The sequence below is a fragment of the Mus caroli genome, chromosome 13, assembly GCF_900094665.2.
Source record: "Mus caroli chromosome 13, CAROLI_EIJ_v1.1, whole genome shotgun sequence".
In the NCBI taxonomy this organism is placed as follows: domain Eukaryota; kingdom Metazoa; phylum Chordata; class Mammalia; order Rodentia; family Muridae; genus Mus; species Mus caroli.
Genome location: NC_034582.1, coordinates 58880210 through 58901148, shown reverse-complemented (window position 1 = coordinate 58901148; position 20939 = coordinate 58880210). Strand labels below are relative to the sequence as shown.

At 50.0% G+C, this 20939-nt stretch overlaps 1 protein-coding gene across 3 annotated transcripts in view; it reads left to right on the top strand.

Annotated features, from left to right (window-relative positions):
- Positions 1 to 3908: 3908 nt before the first annotated feature.
- Positions 3909 to 20939, top strand: part of Ptch1 (patched 1) — a 64961-nt gene continuing 47930 nt past the window's right edge. Inside the window, exons 1-2 of one of the 3 annotated variants that reach the window (XM_029468245.1) lie at positions 3909 to 4418; positions 13732 to 13924. In XM_029468245.1, coding sequence (XP_029324105.1) covers positions 4416 to 4418; positions 13732 to 13924 — 196 coding nt within the window. In that variant the 5' untranslated portion in view covers positions 3909 to 4415. Of the gene's footprint in view, positions 4419 to 11181; positions 12183 to 12890; positions 13085 to 13731; positions 13925 to 20939 lie in introns of those variants that run through there. The other 2 variants (XM_029468244.1, XM_029468246.1) reach the window with 2 other exon arrangements.

Sequence of the window (20939 nt, the reverse complement as noted above, 5' to 3'; positions counted from 1 at the left end):
AGAAGAAGAAGAAGAAGAAGAAGAAGAAGAAGAAGAAGAAGAAGAAGAAGAAGAAGAAGAAGAAGAAAAAGAAGAAGAAGAACACACACACACACACACATCCCACTGGAGGACACAGGACCAGATACCATGCTTAGATATTCTTTTTCTTTCTGAGATAGGCTCTCTTGTATTTTGGGCTTTTCTTGAACTCTTTATGTATTAGAGGATGACCCTGAACCACTACTGATCCTCCTGCCCCTGGAATTACAAGCGTGTGTCACTAGACTCAGTTGATGCTGTACTGTAGATCAGACCGAGGCTTTGAGCACACTAGGCAAGCAAGCACCCACCACACTCTACTAAGCCACATCCCAGCCAGACTAGCTTCTTCTTGCTGAAATCACCATGGATTTTTTTTGGGGGGTGGGGGGTTGTTTGGTTGCACACTGCAGACATCTCTTCAGCTTTCTCTTCCTCAGCACTGAGGTTCCCTGGAGCCTTTGGTTTATGGCACCCCAGGATCTGCTCTGCTCCTCCCCTCCTTTCCAAGCTGTTTGTCTTGTTTTTTCCATTTCTATTCACACCACACCATTGCTTTGTCTGTTGGAAATCTTACTTCCCTTCTTTTTGTTCTTGCTGTTTAAACAATTCTCTTGATTCTTTTCAATGCATCTTTTGGTAATTCGGTTGGTCATTTCCTCTGACTCAGTGTTGTCACAAACACATTCACCTCTGAACATTCCTTATCTACCCCTTTGGTCCTCAAAGCCTTCATTCTACCCATTGGCTTAGCTGCTTGTGACTATCTTTTTCACAGGGGAGAGGCTGCTCTGAGGGTTGGGGGAAGTCACTGTAGAGTTGGGATCTGTGCATAGAGCAAGAATGCTTCCCAGAAAGCTTGTGACAACCTGTCTGATGAATCAAAGGATGGCCTCACCCAAACTGTGGCCAGTATGGTACACTTGCCAACTCTGGGCAAGAGTGGCATCTATCCTGATGTAGGAAAGTGTCCACTTTAGGAGCATGTTATTCACCTGAAAGCTTTCCAGGTGTTAAAGCATGGATGACCAAGGGATACAAGTGCTTAGGCCACAAGGGCATGTGCACGTGTGCACATGTGGATGTGTGTGTGTATAGGACAGCAACGTCTCAATTAGCCAAAATATTCAGAAAGACAGGCAGAGGTTTGATCATGCCTCTGTGTGGTCTGTTTCTATACCTGCTTCAAAAGCCTTTCTTCTCCAATGCCTTCAGTCTTCATCTGGCCCCTCCCTAGGATCTCCACTTTGGGAGTTATTCTTTCTGGGTATGTTCTAACAAACGAAGTTAACCTGTACAGCCTAGTAGCTCATCAGCCATTAACGCCCCCATGCCAGTTGCTTATCAGTCCAGACAAGACAGAGTTTAGTTGAGCTGAGCTGAGCTGGCTGGTAGCTGTCAGTCATTAACACTTCCATCCCAAATGGGTTGCCAGACTGGGTGGCCCCGAGGTTGGCTTTCTGGAAGGGATAGGACCTAAGCAATGATAGAATTCTGAAGTAGTCACTTGAGGAGAAAGGCCCCTTTGCTGGGGTCTCAGGGAACACCAAAAGTGAACTCAAAGGGAAGAGCAGGGCAGGTAGCTCTAGAAGGGGCTGTTTGTGGGTTGATCTACCCCTTCCCTAGTTTTTTCTTCCAACACCAAAGGCTTGCTTCTTCCTGTTTTGCTATGTTATTCTTGCCCATGTTCCAGTATTTGCACTGAAAACAGTTTCCCCCAATTTTAAGGTAGGAGACTCAAATGGGAACATATAGGTTTCAGTTATATGGATGATGGACTTGTGTTTTCCCCAAGGCCACAAACTCTGTGTGGCTGTGTCTTGCCTTCCACTCCCAGTGGAGATGCTTTGTTGGAAGGTCAGGAGTGTCCCTCAGTGCCCAGGCCTCTTCCAACTCCCTGTGCTGAATTCTGTATTTGGAAATTGAGCTCCAAAGAAGCCTCCAGCATCATACAAAGCACACTCGAGTGTTTGTTCTTAAGCCTTAAGCAAACCTAAAAGGAGCAAGCATCCAGAAGCGTTACAAGTGAGGGTCTTCATTTTCACACACCCCCAGAAACACCAGCTGCATTTCCCCCCCTCCCCCCGCCGCAGAATTGTTCCACCAAGCTAGTAGAGCTGACAGCTTTGTACTAGGGCCATCCAAAGGTCCCTTGGCATAGCTCTTTATTTTTCTTACCTCCTTTTTCTTTCATATTCTAGATACTTCTATTTGGAGATGTAGCTATTTCTTCTGCAGTCCACTAGCTTGCAGACGAAGAGGGAGAAGCTTAGATATCTTGTGGAGGAAGGGTTCCTCCCCACCCCCCCGTTTCTTTTTTCTTCCTTGCTCCCTTCCTTCCTTTCGGAGCCCCCATTTGACTCCTTTCTCTCCTCCTTCTTTTTCTTTCCCTCCCCCTCTCTTTCTTCCCTCTCCCACCTTTCCTTCCTTTTTCCTCTAATTTGTTTTCAGTCTCCCCTTTTCTTTTTTTTCCTTCTTCCTTCCCTCTCCCCCTTTCTTCTCTCTCTCTGTCCCCCTCTGTCTCCCTGTCTGCCTCCCTCCCTTCCCCACTCCCTTTCATTCTTTCTTTTCTTCAGTTATGACTCAGAATCCAGTGTTTGGCTAACACTCATTTTAGTAGTTCATTTTGACTAAAGCCGGTTGGCATGAAACCTATTCCTAGACCAACCTAATTCACAGGTTTGTCCAGCATTCCGAAGCTTAATTACTCAAAGCTCTTCAAGTGCAAACATTCCGGGAACTCAAATGACCCTATTAAAAATATCATCTCGTGGGGAGGGATAAATGGTAACTCCCGGGATTATTATTATTATTTAATAATTTGTGGGCTTGGGCATGTCCCCACACACACCTAATCAGTCAGCTTGAATGAAGAGCCCACAGGCTGGTTTTGGGGGCTGGGGTGTGGCTAAATGGTGGAGGTTTGCCTAACTAACATACAAAGGTTGGCCAGGTGGCTCTGCTGGAAGACCAGCTAGTGAATTCTTGATAAGTTGTCACCTTGACCCCTTCCCTTCCCTTGATCTCCTTGCCTTCCCATCTATACAAACATCTCCTTGCCTTCCCATCTATACAAACGCTATCTTCCAGCTGTATGTGAAACACAGTGTACCGAGTAGTTTAATAGATACATGCTGCTCTAACCTGAACTGGCCCTTGTAATTCAAGGGTAGAGTCCTAGCAAGACCCACCAGCACCTCCACCCCAAACCAATCACCGGAGGTTGCCTGGTACAGGAAGGCAGCGTGGGTGGGATCATTTGGGTGGTATCCCCCAAAAACCACAGTAATTGGAGGGGAAAGGAAGCAAATATCAATTATGATCCCTCAGCCAGTTTCCCAGTTTGGATTCCAAGGAGCCCCACCTTCGTGTCTTCAGAAGAAGTGGCTTCCCTGGACAGACAACAACAACAACAATAACAACAAAACAACAACAACAAAACAACAAAATCCCCACTCCCAAACCCAGTACTCAAATAGGTCTCCTATCCAAGGAACCCTCTATGATGATAAGCCCACGACCCTGCTGTGGGCCTGGAGATTATTAACTGGACCACTGATAGCCTCTCCTGGCAACGTGAGCTGGGGAAGAGTAAGGTGCTGTCTTTTTGGAAGCCCTGGGGGCGCCCCCACCTCCTTTGAAGCTGTGGAAGATGCTAAAATACACTTCCTCACTCGCTCAGCACATCCTCCTCCCCAAACCAGGGTTCTGGAACCACCGCCAAAAGGAAGGCAGCTACTCTGAGAGGGGAGCGCCGGCTGGCGACCGAAGAGGGCCCCAGGGACCCCCCGTACTGCAGCCGCGGGGGGCGCTCAGGGGGCGGCCAGAGCTCGCTAGGGCTCGCCAGGCCGGGCGCCTCCCAGGACCGCTGGGAGGGCAGCCTGTTTACCCAGGAGGGCTGCGCTGATAGCACGTTCCTCCAGTTTACTTTGCCTTCCTTGGGTTTATTGTAAAGGGGTAAAGTTTTCGGATCCGTCACGTGACCCTGACAGGTCCTGCCTATGGCGCGGCAGACCACCCACGCCGAGGGCCATGGACCTGCTTAATAGAAACAGGCTTGTAATTGTGAGTCCGCGCCGCACTCCGCCGAAAGCCTGCGGCGGCCCCGCGCGCCGGGGTTTTTACACTTTCCGTTCCTTTTGTAAAGACGGAGGAGGAGGAGAAGACGAAGACGAAGACGGGGGGTGGGGGGGGGAAAGAGAAGGCGACAGGGCAGACAAAGAGACCCGCGGCGACAGGGCCTGGGGGAGAAGAAGAGAGACAGGGAGAAGAGAGAGCCACGCAGCACCAGCCAAGGGGGGCCCCGGGAAATTAATAAAAGGAATTGATGTGAACCTCACGGTCAGCGTCCGCGCCATCGGCAGCTGCGCTCCGGCCAGGGGCTGAGGCCGGCTATGGTGAGTGCGCCGTGTCTCCGGGGACGCCCCTCGCCTAGCCCCGACCCAACGCCCGGGCTGGTGAGAAGGGCGGGCGGCAGGGTGGATGCGGCTCCGGGGTGCAGAATAGGGGACCGTGATAACAGGCTCTCCTGCAGCTCGCACGCCGGGACCCCTGCCCCCAGGCCAACTCGGCAGGGAGGAAAGCCGGCTGCGGCGCGCTGGGGGAACAGCTCCGGGGGGGATTTCCCACGGAGGGGGTCGCCTGGGATTCCATTTGCACGCTTGAAAGGGTCGCCACCTTGGCTTCCGCTCTTTGGGCCGGGTGGTGGCTACTGCCTGGCGGGCACAGGCAGCGCGGTTGATGGAAAGGCTAGTGGCGAGAATGACAGCGCCGGGGGGAGGGCAGGGGGCTGCTCAAGGGTGCGCGCGCGCGCCACAGACGCTTTTCTGGGCGCAGGGGACGCCAGCTGGAGGGGACCCACGGACCCACACACAGAGCTGGCAGCGGCATGCGCAGACACCTGGCTGAACGCAACACCTAGATTGGAGAGATGCGCCTTCTCAAAGGCGTGGACTCCTCCCTGCTGCGGTTGGTAGGGAGAAAAGAGGCCAAGGGCGCTTTGAGTTCACCGCCCGGCTTGGGTAGAGGAGAGGGGTGTGTGCTGACTCTTGCGCCTACGGAATCGGGCACTCTGGTGCCTGCCACCCATTAAAGAGGTGGGCGGGTGGAGCAATGCCCAGAGCGCTGTGTGCGGCCTCAGGGGAACCTCGAAGTGGGTCTCACTGACCCAGACCCTCATGGAATGAGTTGGTCCCAACTCAGGGACCCCCCTGTTCCCAAATACTGCTTTCGGTGACACGTGGTATGTCTGTCTTCATGTATGGAAGTCCACGTTTAAAATGCCTAGTGTGTTTCTGATGTATTTGTCACATAAGAACCACCATAAGGAGTCTTGTCGGGGAATGACACCAGAGACTTGAGTTGTCTTGGACCAGGGTGAGACGATTATCTTTCCTTTTTATCCTTCCTCTCTTGGCACTAAGCAGAAATAATGACGACCCTTACTGGGTGCCTCTAAATAGTTAATAATTGGACTACTGAGGTCTTGTGGGTGCCTCTAAATAGTTAATAATTGGACCACTGAGGTCTTGTACTACAATAGTCATTTTTCATCCTTCTGTGTGTGTTCAGATTTTTTTTTTTCTTTTTCTTGGCTCCAGTACTTCAACATGCAATTAGTTGCCTTCACAAAGCAAGACAATGCTTTTTGGTGTCATCCTTTGTTACTGTAACTTATTATTTCTGGGTGGTTCTTCAGAATACATTGTTGCCTCAGGTGCATTGTGTCCTGTGTTGTAAAACAAGGGCCCTTCCATTGTGAATGTGTGTGTTCCAGTTGTCACCCAGCTTCCTTCTACCAGGCAATAAAATGCCTTTGAATCCATGGTCTTTTAAAATTAAAATGTTGAACTAAGGTGACACCAATAGACTTTGCCATCTTAATACACCAATTCTCATTTTGAGCATTGGCCTTATTTTTAAACTCATTGTGCAAAGTGTATTTAATTTCTGGTTATAGATTTTTGTCATAATCTGACAAGCTGTTTGAACGGGAGTTAGCACCATTTGGAACTGTTTTGTGAAAAGAGACCGTTTAACAGATTTCTTTGGATTGTCTACAGATAAGGAATTTGTAAGATAAATATGGATTAAAATGCCCACCTTCCCTGTTCTGCCCCCTCCCCATACACATACCTTTTATTTTCTATAGCCTCTGCCACAGTGTATAATGCCCCATTGAGACATGTAGGCGTGATGTGTAAACCGGATTAGGAGTATGAAAGAAAGACACACAATGAGCTGGAATTGTTTTACTTCCCTTTCATTTCTCATGCCTATATCTCTAATAAATTTGCTCCAGCAGTGGGTCAAAGGGATCATGTTGCTCAGATTCTTTTTCACCCAGGACCAAAGACAGGGAAAGACAGGGAACATTGAAATGCACTGTGTGTGTGTGTGGGGGGTTTGTTTGTTTGTTTTGTTTTGTTTTTTGTTTTTTTGCCAGAGTCAGAGCAGGGTACAGATATAATAGACACAGAGAGGTATGGAAGGGAGAAATGCCTGGGATCTGAGTGTCTCAAGAACACATCTCTATCCATTAGAGTGGGACAATGTAGCAAAGGAGATATTTAGAGAAGAGGGGCGGGGACTCGGTATAGGGGTCCATACTGATCTTTCTGACAAGTTCATTGAGGGCTCTGCAGTTTGATGACATTCTTAGCAAAAGAATATCAGTAGCTTTTGGTACTGCATAAAGCTAATTCTTCAAGTATTTAAACCTGCAGAGATTGACTCAGGCATTTCTGGGACCTTCTGCAGGGCACCTCCTCTTGGCTGCCCTCCCCACCCCCCAGCTCACTGTAAGCTCCTGGGTCTGTGCTGTGGACCTCTCATTTACTCCTTTGTGGAGTTGGGAGCAGCTTCCCATTAAAGGAGATCAGAGGTAATTAGCAGCATTATTTTGACAAGTTGGCTAGGGCAGTTCCCCTTCCTTCAGCCTGGGGGGGGTGTAGTGATGTTGGGGGGGGGTTAGTAAGGACAGGAAACTGGAGGTGGAGAGACGTGAAGAGAGTCAAGCCCAGTGGTTTTACATGCTTGAGTTTCTGAATCTTTCTTTACCTCTTCCCTGAAAACTTTTTAGGCTCATTTTTTTTTTTTTTTTTTTTTTTTTTTTTTTTTTTGCTATCTCCTTGCACAGTCTGTATAAATCACAGGCTGCCAGTGAGCAAATAAGACATTGGTCTCTACGAAGGAAATGGGGGTAAGATGGTGGCAGATTGGCTTAAGATTTAACTCTTATCCAAGCTGCCTTAGAGTTGCCCAGGCCCTATCCTATCTCTCCTGTCCTGTATCCTGGGCTACCCATCCATATGTAGAACACTACATCCGCACCTCCACCCTCTTTGTAACATCCATACACAAAGCATCACACCCACTTCCTCTCTATATCCCCTCCTTGCAATAAGAATGCTGTAGGACTTAGTATCATATTTGCAATTCTTTGAATTTCTGAAAGGCCGCTGAACTTAATGGTGGGGGGGGGGCGGGGAATTTGTGACTAAGCCTAGTGTCAAATGGCTGGAACATCTTTACCTCTTTATGCTGCAGAAATGAGCTACGTGATAAAGGATCTTAAAGACTCTTAAAGTTCTGAGAAGTCAGTGAAAAGTTAAACCTCAACAAGTTTGGCACTAATAATTTCAAACCATTGGAACATCCTAACTCAAAGGACAGATGTTTTATCTCAAATGTCATCCTAGCACTTGGACAATCTGATGTCATTTTTGAGTTGTGTGTGGTAGGGCTATGGATATCTGAAGCACTGAACAGAGAGAAGAGGAGACAGTGAGGGAATCCAGAACATTGAAGGAATCTGTCCTGGGTCATGATGAGAAGAAAAATGACAGTTTATATTTTCTATTGAACTTCAGTTGGAAGAGTGGATGGTCACTCAGCTCTGGCTTCACAGAGACTGGCAGCTCCTGCTGGTCAAGACCCTAAGCTCTCCGTTATTCGGGGAGCCACCAGGCAGAAAGACCCTCAAAGGGACTGTATTGCCAGACACCTTAGCAGGCCTGTCTCCTCCACTCTGCCTCTCAGGTCTGTGGAATCCTTGCAGTTAGCTTGAAGTTAACAAACCCGGTGTGGCTCAGCGGTCCCCTGCACAGGGCATGCATATTAAAGCCGACAAAGCTTACAAATGTAAATAAGGGTAGATTGATTAGGAACAACATTATCGCTGGGAATGTCACACTCATATGCATCAGCAATGAGGCAAATTGGGGGCAGCCTCAGCCCTGACCACCCAAGTCGAGCAGTCTTTTTAGACTGGCTCCTCTTCCCTTTCTTAAAACGTTACAGAAACAAGGCCAATTAGATCCCCAAAGTAATTCATCTCTATGAAAAAAGCAGACCACAGGGGAAGCGGCGGGTGGGGGCTGGGGAGATTAAGATAGCGCTTGTTAGAGAGAGCCTGGGGATTGCGTCCTGAAACCTACGGGTAGAGTTTACAGGTCAGGACCATTGTCTGGGATGCTGAAAAGTTAACCTATCAAACAGCGGGCGAGGGGTCGCAGAGCGCTGCAAACCTCGGGGTTCCATGTTCAAAACGTTTAAGAATTAAGTCAAACCAAGGGAAAAGCGCCCGAGTGGAAGAGGCTTTGCATAGCTGGGCTAAAGTTTCATTCTAGAATCCAAACAGCTATACTGCAACCCAAGAAGTAAAAAGCTGGAAGAGGGAAACAGTACACGCTTAGGAGTAAAATACTGTAAGGAATTTGAAAAGACAACGTCTATAGAGCGATGCCATACACACAGCCAGCTTCAAATTAAAAGCAAAACAAAACAAAAACCAGGGTGACCTTTGAACTCGGGATATCACCCTCAACTTTGGAAAAAACAGCCCAATTTCCAAGAGCATGAAATGTGAAAGCTTAAATAATAGTAGATTACCCCCTTTCTACCTTATGTTGACAACCAACTATCTTAACAGTCCTGCTTCCACCACGTTACTCGACGTTAAGGTAGTTAGTGTCTTTCCCCTCCCCTGCATGCCTTTTCAGGATTTTTCAGTTCTTCGGAAAGTCAGTCTTTCGAAAAATCACGTGCTCCCTGGTGTTAGAAGTTTTGAATTTCCGCGCTGGCCCAACACCCAGGTCCTCTTCCTTATCCCGTGAACACCCCCAAATGCTTCTACTTGGTCTCTGTTCGCTCAGATTTAGGAACCCCACTTTAGGAACCCCACGAATTCTGCGGGTTTGGGATTCAGGATGGCAAGGCATCCTAGGGTAGCCCGGAAGGAGACGAGGCTAGAGGGGAGGCTGGGCAGCGATGAAGGACTGCAACACGATGGGGGTGGGGGAGACCTCAACCCTCCACCGCCGGCCCCAGGAGCCGTGTGCTCCGCCGGTGGCCGCGCGCCCCTGCGCGGCCCCTGTCTAACCGCAGCCGGCGCCGCTGAATGGAAGGGCCGGAACGAAGCCATTGGCCGGCAGCTGAGAGGCCGCGCGTTCATTGGGCAACGCGAGGGGGCCGGGCCGCCTTCAGGAATGTACTACGGCGTGTCCGGCACGTCTGTCCGCGGCGGTAGGGCGCGCACACTGCCCTGGGCCCAGGAAGGTTGTGCGCACTGTGATGAGGGCTGGGGCGTGCTGGCCTCGCGCGCGGACCCTGTTACCTGTGCGCCCGCATCACGAGCAGGCCGAATACAGGAACGCGCGGGCGCGGACGCGCACTAACGCGGGCGCGCGCATGGGCCTCTCGGTCCAGGTCACGTGGTGGAGTAGGCTCCGCCTTCTCCCCACTCCTCCCCCTTTCCCTCCATCTGGGTTTCTTTCTTTCCTTTTCTTTCTTTCTTTTTTTTTTTTTCTTCAATGAACACACACCGTGTGCATCTTAAAGCCACACTGCCCCATTTCACGGGTTCATTTGACTCCTCACTACTCCGGTTCCTTCTGCAGTTCAAGGCGGAAAAGAAAAATAATAGGACGTAGCAGAATCCCGTGTTTCTGGGTCTGGTGTCTACTGCGGGGAGGAGGAACTTCAAAACTTATTGGAGAATGGAATGTGCTTTCTTAAGTGTTATTTTTTTCTTAAAGAGCGTAGTTGTGTAGACAGTTTAATTTGTTGCTGGCTCCAACACTCACTCCCCTCCCCACGACGCATTTTTCTTCTTGTTGTTTGTTGTTGTGAATCCCCTGAATGTCTTGGTGACACTGGACACAATATCAGGACAAATCGTAGCGCTCTATGAACAATTTGTTTAAAATGAATTCCACATCAAAGCCTTTATTCTCTTCTACGTCACGCTATTAAATGTTACAGGGTGCGTATCGAGCTTTATTTTTTTTTTTAAAGTTTAAAACTGAATGTGATTAATTAATGAGGATCCAGACGAATTCCAAATATCAGGAAATCTCTCATTTCCATTTTTCTGGCCTGCTGAAAAGATTTGCTTTTTATATATTAAAAATTCAAATAAAATAGCAGACTTGTCTGGCTTCTCCTTATAGACGTTTTCATATTGGACTGTATTGTGTATTTGGGGGGGGGTGATAGGGGAGTGAGAGGGGTTTTTAAAAGGGGTGGCTTTTCCCAACATCCTTGCTCGCCTCTTTAACTTTCCATTTTGTTTATCTTAATACGAGGCGTTGTTCCCTGCGAGAGTCTAAGTCTTGCCTTTGGTTATAAAAGAAAAGAGGAGAAAAAAAATTGGCACACACTGGCGCACTATCCACCACCCTGTCATTATTGGTGCAGGCCTGGGAATTCAAGCCGGACCTCCCAGTATTTGCTGCAGCTTGAGGCCAAAGTGCCTCTAAAAGGGTTTTCTTTGAGGAATCTCAGAAATTGTTTAAGCGCTTAAAAAAATATTACATATCCCCCATGTCTATTGCGAGGCAAATGCTTCTGTACGTGTGAGTGTGTGCGTATGTATGTGTGTGTCTGTGTGTGTGTGCGCGCGCGCTCGCAAAAGGCGTCTTAAAAAAGAAGACACTGTTGAAAAGAAAAGAAATAAGAAAGAAAGGAGGGGGGAGCATTCCTTAATGGAAGTATTGCATGCGAGAAGGTTGGCGCTGAGCGAGCGCCCCCCCCACCCCCAAGCCTGGGATGCACACACGGGGGTTGCCTACCTGGGTGGTCTCTCTACTTTGGTGAGCTGTTGCTAAGCAGCTAATAATAGTCATGTTTGCTGAGTAATTTCTGCCCTCCAAGAGCCAATCGCGTTGCAGAAACCCAAGCCATCTGACAGCCCCGGGGGCGGGAGTTCCAGCCTTTTTCTCTTTCGCTCGCTCTTTCCCCCTCCACCCCCTCCCCTCCTCCTCCTCTTTCTCCAAATGGAGAGAGTTCTTTTTTTTCTTCTTCCATCTCATCTATTGAGTCAAGGAGCTGCTGCGGCCGCTGCCCGCTGCACACACACAGAGCGGAGTCCCCAGGTCCCGGTAGCGAAAGAAGCGCGCGGCGCGGGGGCAGAATGGTCCAGCGGGTCGGTGAGGAGAACAAGAAAGCAAAGTCCGGGACCGAGCAGCCACCGCGAACCCAGCAGCCCGAGAGCGAGCAGCCGCTTCAGAAGCCGCCACCGCCAACTCCAGCCGCAGCCGCAGCAGCACCAGCACCAGCAGCAGCAGCGGCAGCCCCGGCCCGGCATCGTTGAGACTCGCCGGGTACCGTCGCGTCGCCCGCAGCGGGCGCCGAGGGAGCCGGCGCGAGCGGCGGGGGTCTGCGCGCGCCTTCTGCCGTGAAGGGGTCGCGGCGCGGGGCGGGGACGTCTGGGGGGGACTTGGGGACCGCGAGGCGCGCCCTGGAAGCGCCGGCTCTCGCCTTCCCGCGAGCTGGATGTGGGCAGCGGCGGCCGCAAAGACCTCGGGACTCACGCGCAATGTGGCAATGGAAGGCGCAGGGTCTGAGTCCCCGGCAGCGGCCACGGCCGCAGCACCCGCAGCGCCCGCCGTGTGAGCGGCAGCAGCGGGTCTGTCACCCGGAGCCGGAGTCCCCGGCGGCCAGCAGCGTCCTCGCGAGCCGAGCGCCCAGGCGCGCCCGGAGCCCGCGGCGGCGGCGGCAACATGGCCTCGGCTGGTAACGCCGCCGGGGCCCTGGGCAGGCAGGCCGGCGGCGGGAGGCGCAGACGGACCGGGGGACCGCACCGCGCCGCGCCGGACCGGGACTATCTGCACCGGCCCAGCTACTGCGACGCCGCCTTCGCTCTGGAGCAGATTTCCAAGGTGCACTTCTGTCCCCTCCTCCCTCTTCACTTTTCCCTCTTCTTCCTCCTTGGGATCCCTGCCACACAGACACACACACACTCCTGAGAAAGCAGCAGACAAGTGAAGGTTGAAAAATTCAAACCCTCCCTCCGGACTTTGGAGGAAAGGGCTGTCTGAGGTCCGCAGGGGGTGGAGGGGTGCCTGTGTGTGTGCGTGCGTGTGTGTGGTGTGTGCGCGCGCACACGCCCTCCCTGGTGTGCCTTTTCCGGAGCTTTGGAAACCGTCCTGAGTGGACCACCTCCAGGGCGGCCGCAGTGCGGCACTGCCCTCGGCCCCAGCGCCTTTCTCCCGCGCCCCTGCCCACGGTTGCAGCCTAAAGTTCGGCGTTGCCACATTTCTTAACCTCTTTGAGGGGGAGGCGGAGTGGAGAGAGGCGGAGAGAGACAGAGGGGAGGGAGCCAAAGTAAAGGTGGTTTCCTTTTTTGGCAGCCGGTTTTGCTTTCGTTGAGCTTGAAATCTCTGCTCCCTTAAAAATTATTCTCGGGAGAGGACGTCCCCTCTCTTCCAGGTCTTGGGCCGCCTCTTCTCCCAGCCTGCCGGGGAGAGGGGCAGTTGTAAACAAGTTGCCACCTTAAATCTTCGGTACGGGTGTGCGGAACGGCCGGGTTCATTGTGTTTACGAGGCTGGCTGAAATGTGTGGAATCCGGGGAAGGCAAGCACCTAGCCTGGGGCCCGCAGGGGCCCTGGCCAGCACCCCGGGCTCCGCCGCCCGGAGAGCAGCCTGCGCCCAGCCAGGACCCCCGCCGGCGCCGGCCTGGGCCTTTTCCCTGTGCACTCGGCTATTTTAAAGAGTTCATCAGGAGGGAATGGGAGAGGAGGGAAAGATCCTTGTGGCCGCCCTCTTCCGAGCACAAATAGTGTAAGTTGTAGATGGCTGCCGCATTTCCTAACTGAGCTCCCGCGGTGTCTCCTAAGGCTGTGGAAAAGACTGTGGACCGAGCTCTGGCTGCGGGGCTCACCACGTGGACCTCGCGTACAGCCACACCAGGCCGGGGCCAGATGGACCACGGTTGCTGTAGATTGTCCCTAAGTGCGCTTGCGCCCTTCACTCGGCCTCCGGGGCACTGGAGGAGGCCTCAGGCTGGAGCAGGACTTAGGGAAGGGGGGACGTTTCCTGGGGGTTCTTTAGTGTTGGGCTTCTCGGCTAGGATCACTCAGGCCCTCCCTCCAGGTCCCCGGTACTAAACCATGGCTGCTGGTGGTGGCTTCTCTGTTAGCCTCTCTCCCCAGCACCCCAAGTCTCATTCAGGATTGGCGCTCAGGCCACGCGTGGGGGCACCCCCTGGTCCCTAGAGTACAGTTCCCACGCTGCAGTCTCACTGATTTACAACCAAGGCCTCCACGCCCCCAGGGCTCCCTCTGGATGGTCCTGGTTCAAGTCCGAGGGAGAGGCATTGCGCCGCGGGCGCCCACGCCCCACACTGCTGTCCAGAGGGGATCCCCGGGCGGTTGTGCGGGGGACAGCGATTCCCCGGCGTTCACTCCTCCCTTCTGCTTCGTCCCCAGGGGAAGGCTACTGGCCGGAAAGCGCCGCTGTGGCTGAGAGCGAAGTTTCAGAGACTCTTATTTAAACTGGGTTGTTACATTCAAAAGAACTGCGGCAAGTTTTTGGTTGTGGGTCTCCTCATATTTGGGGCCTTCGCTGTGGGATTAAAGGCAGCTAATCTCGAGACCAACGTGGAGGAGCTGTGGGTGGAAGGTAAGCGACCAGGCGCCGCTAGCGCGTCCTTCGTCTTCCTTCCTTTTACTGCGTTTGATGAAGATATTTGCCAGCATGCACCTAGAGCCTCCTTGTAGCCAACGAGAAGCCCTTGCCCGCACCAGGGGCGACTGTTTATTGTTTGCATGGCTGGCCAGCAGCCAGGCCCGCCCGACAAAGGCCGCGCTGTAATCTACTCGGGGCGCTGCGCTTTGCTAGGTGTGGTGGGAGAGAGTGGCGGGGGCGCAGAGGCCCTGCGCGGGACGGACCACTCCGCAGGGCCGTGGGGGTGGTCCCCAAAGCTCGCCACAGCTGCCTGCCTGGCTTTGGCCCGGGAGCCGCGGCCCGGGAAAGGCCTCTCTGATCCGGGCGCCTGGGCTCGGCTTCTTTACCCCCACCCCCCACCCACCCACTGTGTCTGCGGTGAAAGGAGAGGGGGGTGGAGGGCAAGGCCACCCCTCTGGCTGCAGGGAGTGTGCGCGCCCCCGGGGCGCGCAGGGGGCGGGCGCCGCGCGGGCCTGCGGAGGCGGCCGCGTGTGTGGTCCTGTTTTTGGACTGCTTTCAACTCTGGGGGAAAAAAACATTTGTCTCAAGGTACCAAGGGGAGGGGGGGTAGTTGAAAAAAATAGTAAAGCACAAACTGGAACGCATGTTTGCAAAGTAGATTAATGTTTTCTCTCGGGTGGGGGGCTTTTTAAATGGAATTATTCTTGGGGGTGGTTGCATTTGTTAGGCTTGCAAGTGTGTGTGTATTTTAAAAGAAAGCAAGTTTGATGGGAGGGGCCACGGGAGCTTCCCTCGGGGTGTGTGTGTGTGTCTTTTATCCAAGTGCCTCGATTTGGAAGGGGAGGGGTTGGGGACCTGCTTTATAAAAGGACTTGTAAATTGAAAATAGGTTTTCCATTTTCCCCCACCCCACCACCGTGGAATCTTTTCCCTCTTTGTGATTTTAGGCTTTCTTTTTTCCTTCGTTCTTTGTTAGTTTCTAAGTTATCTCTTTGAAAAGTTTCAACCCCAAATATTTGGTGCATGCCTACTGCAAGCCACCTAGGACTGAATTTTGAAACCAGAGTTAATGAGTAATTCCTTAGGTAACCAGTTTCAGGATGCTCTTGGAAACTAACCTTCCAGAATATTCTGTTACCTTAACTTTCAGTGTTTTTGCAAAACTAGTGGTGGAGTAAATGGATGTAAATGGAGTAAACTAGATGGAAAGTAACAAAATAATAATCCTAATCGTTAAGACCAGAACGCATTCCTGCCTTGAGTAGCTTGGTTAATGAATACAAGTGTCTTTTGGATTGATTCCATTAGGTAATTTACCCCACTTTGCTTCCTTGTCATTGGTAGTTCAGAGAATAGTTTTATTGAGCACTGACTATGTCCCTAGCAACAAATTTCCTTAGTATCTATAGTGTTCCTGACCCTGTGCTAGGCACTGTGATGGAGACATTGCACAGTGCCCCGTGCTTCAGACTACAGGAATTCAATGCATTTTCACTGAGTATGGGCTCCCACTTGAACTGGTTCATGAAAGTTAAATTAGGAGAAAAAAAGGCCTTAGTAGATGTCTTGAGGTAGGCAGGGGTACTGGAGAGACAGGAAGCAAGAGAGTATTGGCGGGAACAGGCCACCCCCTGCAAGGTCCTGGAAAGTTAAGTTAAACAGCAGAACGTAAGGTCCTAGGCACAGAAACTGACCAGCAAAGCTATAGAGTGGAAGTTAAGCTAATGGCTCCACATTTGGCTTTTTCCAGGCTGATGAGCACCATGGCCCTGCAACAGTTTGGTTTTTAGTAGTTGGCTATGCTGTTTCCATAGGTTTTAACAAGCTTACAGAGGTAGTAGAGTTTTCTTAACATTGTTTCAAGAATGACAAAAGACTTAGGTAGAGAGACTCACCTGCCTAAGTGGAAGATGTTCAGTAAGGAGGACACACCTGAGGCAGACACCCGCCCCCACCTCCTCCCCCTCCTGCTTTTGGCATCTTGATAGTTTGTTTGTTTGTTTTCTGCTAATACAGCTATGGAACCTAGGGCGCCACCATGCTGGGCAAATCCTCCTTCTCTGAGCTACACCCCAACTCTGGCTAGGCTTAGAGGCTTTAGCTCCCTTCTGCATTGCCATTTTAGTGTGGCTCATTGGTTCTCGGGCCTAACACTTTACCTTACAAGTCAATAAAATATCCATGACTTTATTTTTAGGACATGATCGTATATGAATGTAATAATTTCATATAACAGGTGTCTCTCTGTTCCAATGAGAATCAGATGATAACTAAGAGTGCGGCCTGCAGGTCCCTTCATGATCATTTTGCTTTCCATTGATTTAGGTCATTTAGTCTGACACTGCCTTGGCCTCATTCATTCATTCATTCATTCTTGCCTTTGCAAGGAGCAAGTTTCATAAATGTAGCTAAGCGCACCAAGGAGAGCATTTGATATGCTATCAAAGTTAGTGTTCATGTCCGCAGTCAGAACACTGCGAGCCCTTGCTTGGAGGAGTACATGTCTGATGGTTGTGGTGGTGGTCATTGAATTCAAATGAGCAGCAGGCCCAAGCTTAGGTTCCTGCTTCCTCTTTGCTTCGGTCTCTTAGATAAATTCTTTATCACTGTCATCTGTTGCAGGATGCTCTCTTCTGATTCAGGGTGTGATTCCAGGAGCACACACAGACCAGGCAAGGGGAGTCTTACATGTCCCCAGCTAAGCAACAGAAGAAAGGAAAGACTTCGGGTTTAAGGGAAAAAGGGAAGCTGGGAAACTGAGGGACAGTTTGGAAAGTTTGATATTCCTCCTGTCAGTCATTTAAAAAAAAAAAAAAAAAACAACCTGTGATGAGTTGCCTCTGTGCTTGTGTGTATGTGTCTGCACACAAGCTTACTGGGTGTGTTTTATCTTCCAAAATATTTTTAATATAGCCAGGAACATTAAGGGACCTCCTGACATCCATATCCTGGCCTTGCCTTTCCACAGTTTAACATCCTGAAGAAATGTAGCTTATGAATCCATTCATTCACCACAGGGAGAATCCATTTCGCTTGCTCCCCTCGTCACAAATACACACCATACATGCATGCATAAGTGATAACTTTTTGTTCTGTTAAGATGTTGGTATAATGATTGCCTTTCAAGAAACTGACCATTATATGTGAAGTACCACCACCCTGAGTCTTAGGATGTTTTGTTTTGTTTTGTTTTTGCACGACACAGATGTCAACAGAAGGTTACTTGTGAAGGGACAAAAAAAAAGGTTTGATAAAGACCCTGGTGTAGTTGGGCACCTACTGTCAACAAAAACCCATGGTGGCACCAGAAACATAAAAACATGAGTGGTTATTTCCAAGTGGAAGTATTTGGTCAGTGTGGGTTCTCTGTGCCCTCTCTGCACTAGGTCCTGCCTAAACTCCTGAGAAACGTTGATGACATCGGTCTGTCTGTCTGTAGACAAGTCTGTAGGCAGGTAGTTGCCAGGATGTTGGAAATCAGTGAAAGCTTCCAGGATGGCCCCAGGCTTGAGAAGGTGGAGGTGAGGCAGAAAAAGGAGGATGGGTGAAGGCTCAATAGATAATTTGTGGGTGGCCTTCAGTGTCCACTTTCCAGAGATAGGGTGAATGAAGTGAGGGGTAGGCATCTGGTAGCCCGAAGGTCTCCAGGGGTGGGTCCATGGAGAGTGGCTGGGGCCTGCAGGCTATTTCAAGATGCTGTCCTGGGTCTGTGGTTCTGGTACCCTTCCTGATACCAGAAGCACTTGCATTTGCTTCTCAGGGAACTGATTTATTTATTTACTTTTTTAAACCTTGCCTATTTTTTTTTCCCCAGTGGTGTTTCTTTTGGCAGATCGGTCCTCCTAGTCTCCTCAGTTGGTTTTTCTTTCGTATTCCACACCCCACCCCCCTCCAGCTTTCTGTCACAAGTTTGTTGTCAAGGTACTCCTGTGACAGAATCTTCATTTATCTCCCCGAGATAAAAGCTTAGGCGGCCTCTGGCCTCCTTCTCTGAAAAGGGCAACAACCTTGAAATGACTCCATATTGCCTTGGTGTTTGGTTTGTTAAGGGCTTTAAGGCAGTATCAGGGAGGAGGATGAAAATTTATTAAAGAGAAATGGAGGGTTCTACTTAAAAAAAAAAACAAAAAAACTCTTTTGATGGGCAGTCACACCCTCAGGTCTGCATGTGTGTTTTCTGCATACTTTGCACAGTTAGAACCACCATCCTTCATTTGCTCAGCCTTGGCACTCTTGCCATTTGCATCTGGATGATCCTCCACTGTCAGAGGCTATGCACCCTAGAAGGTGCACATCAGAGCCCTTGGACTCTACTAACAAGGTGCCAGCAGCAAGAATAACCTTCCCAACCTTCCCACAGTCATTGCTAGATGCTCCAGTTGAGAACCACTGAGTTGAATGATGAGTGTCTGGGTAGAAGACCTGGGCTTTGCAGGTCTAATTGGGCCTGCAAAGGGGCTACTCTTATGTGTGTCTCTGCACAGTTTGATGAACAAGAGGAGGTCATTCCAAGAGCAAATGCACACACAGGAGAGGAGCGAGCAAATTGTTGGTATTCCCTTTGTACTTAGAGAAAAATAAGTGACAATTGGAAACTATCAATTGGAAAAAAAAATAGCAGGTGGTTCAGGTATCCCACACACAAGGGCAGTTGGTGGGCTCTGAGCCTATCCCTATGTGCCCACCATTCTTGATCTCTCATAAGCCAATTTGGACCATGGACTGTTTCAGATACATCCAGCGCCGCTTGGAGCTTCCAGGAGATGACAGCTTCCAGATGTATGGGCTGCCTGGTCCGTGTGTTTAGGTTATACACCACAGCTGATGCTAAGATTAATGCTGGCTGGAGAGCTAGGGAGATTGGTCTGCCTTTCCACAATACCATGTTTATATTTCATTTGGATTTCTCCTTCAATGCTGACCTGCCTGTGACCCCTGGGTCCCCATCCTCTAGGGATGAGGTGGTACTTATTTGCTCTTGCTTAACTTCTAGCTGGAGGGTAAAGAGGGGGTTCCAAGTTCTGAAGAGAGGCTTGTGCTTGCAGAGAGGGGCTTCTTGTGGCTGCCTCCCACACAGTGAGTGCCTGAGTGTAAGCCCCTGAGACTGTGCTTTGCTCAGGAGGTGATGTGCCAGGGCTTTTAAATAAAATGATGTTTTACAATTATTTTGAAGGAAACCAGATTTTTGTGGAAGCCATTTTGCATGAAAGTCTTTCAAACTCTTGGCAACATTGTTTTGACAATTTGGGGGGGGGGGTGGGGAGTGAGGAGATTACCTGTAAAAATCGCTATATCCCTAGTATTCTCATATTGTGCTATTGTTTCCAGTGTCTACAGGCTCTTGACAGATTGCTTCCTCTTCCCTCCTATCTTTTGTTGCCCACCCTTAACCCCCTTGCTTCTACCCACTCACTCCTAAACTGCTCAAGTTCATTTCCTCCCAAGTGGGTCAAATCTGAAAAGGTCTTCTGTCTGGTCCATTAGGAAGGAATTAGTAGATGTGTTCTTTTTGCGCAGTGGGGTGAGAGACGTTAACTGCAGAACCATCATATACTCTGGTTATGGTGGGCTCCGTGGAGCATTCTGTTAGGTTTTGATCATTAGAAGCATTGCTTTTCCTGTTGAGGATTCCTGACATTTTTACAGACTTCTAAGTAACTTCAGGGCCTATGGACATGTTTTTCCTGTGTGTGTAAAATGGGCAGAGTATATGAAGTAAGTCTTAACCCCTGTCCTTCTTGTGGCATAGGATGTTAGGGAGAATTGGGCCCTGTAGCATCCCTGAGCTGCTAAGTGAGACACAGGGTGACATCCCCCCAGGCTCCTCACTTTCGCCTTTCCCTGAGTGGAACACCCACCAGAACTAGTGGGAACGGGAACTTGGATAGAGACAGGAGAGGACTGATTTTTTTATCCAAATTTTGGCTGACCCCATAGCCTTAGATGTTTCATCCTCATGAGGTCTCTGTTGACACCCCAGAGGTCAAAGGGCCTTCTGGGGAAGCCAGTTCAGTATGGACAGGAGGAGGAAGCTCTTGGAATAGTCTCAGTGGGAACCTTTTTTTAATTTAAGCACAGATACAATTAAGATTGCCCTGTAAATAAACACAAACCCTTCCTGTTGTTTTGTTGCTGCTGCTGCTGCTGTTTCCTGCCAGCCTCTAGATTTGGGCGCCTTACAGGGGTTTCTCGCTTTCAAATCAGATTTGGATCCTTTTATATTAGGCTGATATTCCCTTTGTGTTACATAGTATTAATTTTTTTTCTGTGTATCAGCATCTAAGTAGATGTAGCAGAAAAAAAAAAAAAAGCCTTCCTAGATAGTAAATGTTGATATTGAGAGACTGCCTGAATGTTGGCAGGTGTGCAGGAGCCTATTGTCCAGAAAGTTGCATACCATCCCTTTCCCCTGGGAGGGGAGGTGTCGGGATTTAATTGGAGTTTAGAGCATAGTTGGCAAAACAGTTGCCTTGTGTTAGGGAAACCATTTCTTGGTTGACAGTCAGGTACCTGCTAATGAAAGACGACTTTGTTGGAGGGATTTAATATGAGAAGGCAGGACCTTACTTGTAATCCTGAAGTCCAGGTGTGAATTGACTTGAATAGTCCCAATGTGGATAGAGGTGGGTCCCACATGGGGGACCACATACCTGTGGGTCCCCACATAGAAGTGAGGCCAGTGAAGAAGTGGGACCCTGTGCAAATCACAATATGTGCTTTATAATCCTCTTGTTGGGATAAATGAAAAGAAGCAGCTGTAAATGTACTCTGTTTAGCAGCCGAGATGCTTTCCAGCTCTTGATGAGACATGGACAGAAGAAAGCAAAAGAAACTGGAAATGGGCTTTCAGTCAGTGTGCTTAAGGGCTTCTGGCTACTAGCTCAGGGATCCTGCCCAAAAATGCCAGATGTATTACATAGTCAAGGATTGCAATGTAAACACTGCTCTGTGCCACAAGGCAGGGTGGTCCATCTCCTACTTAAGAAAGCAGGAGACCCAGAGGAGCAGA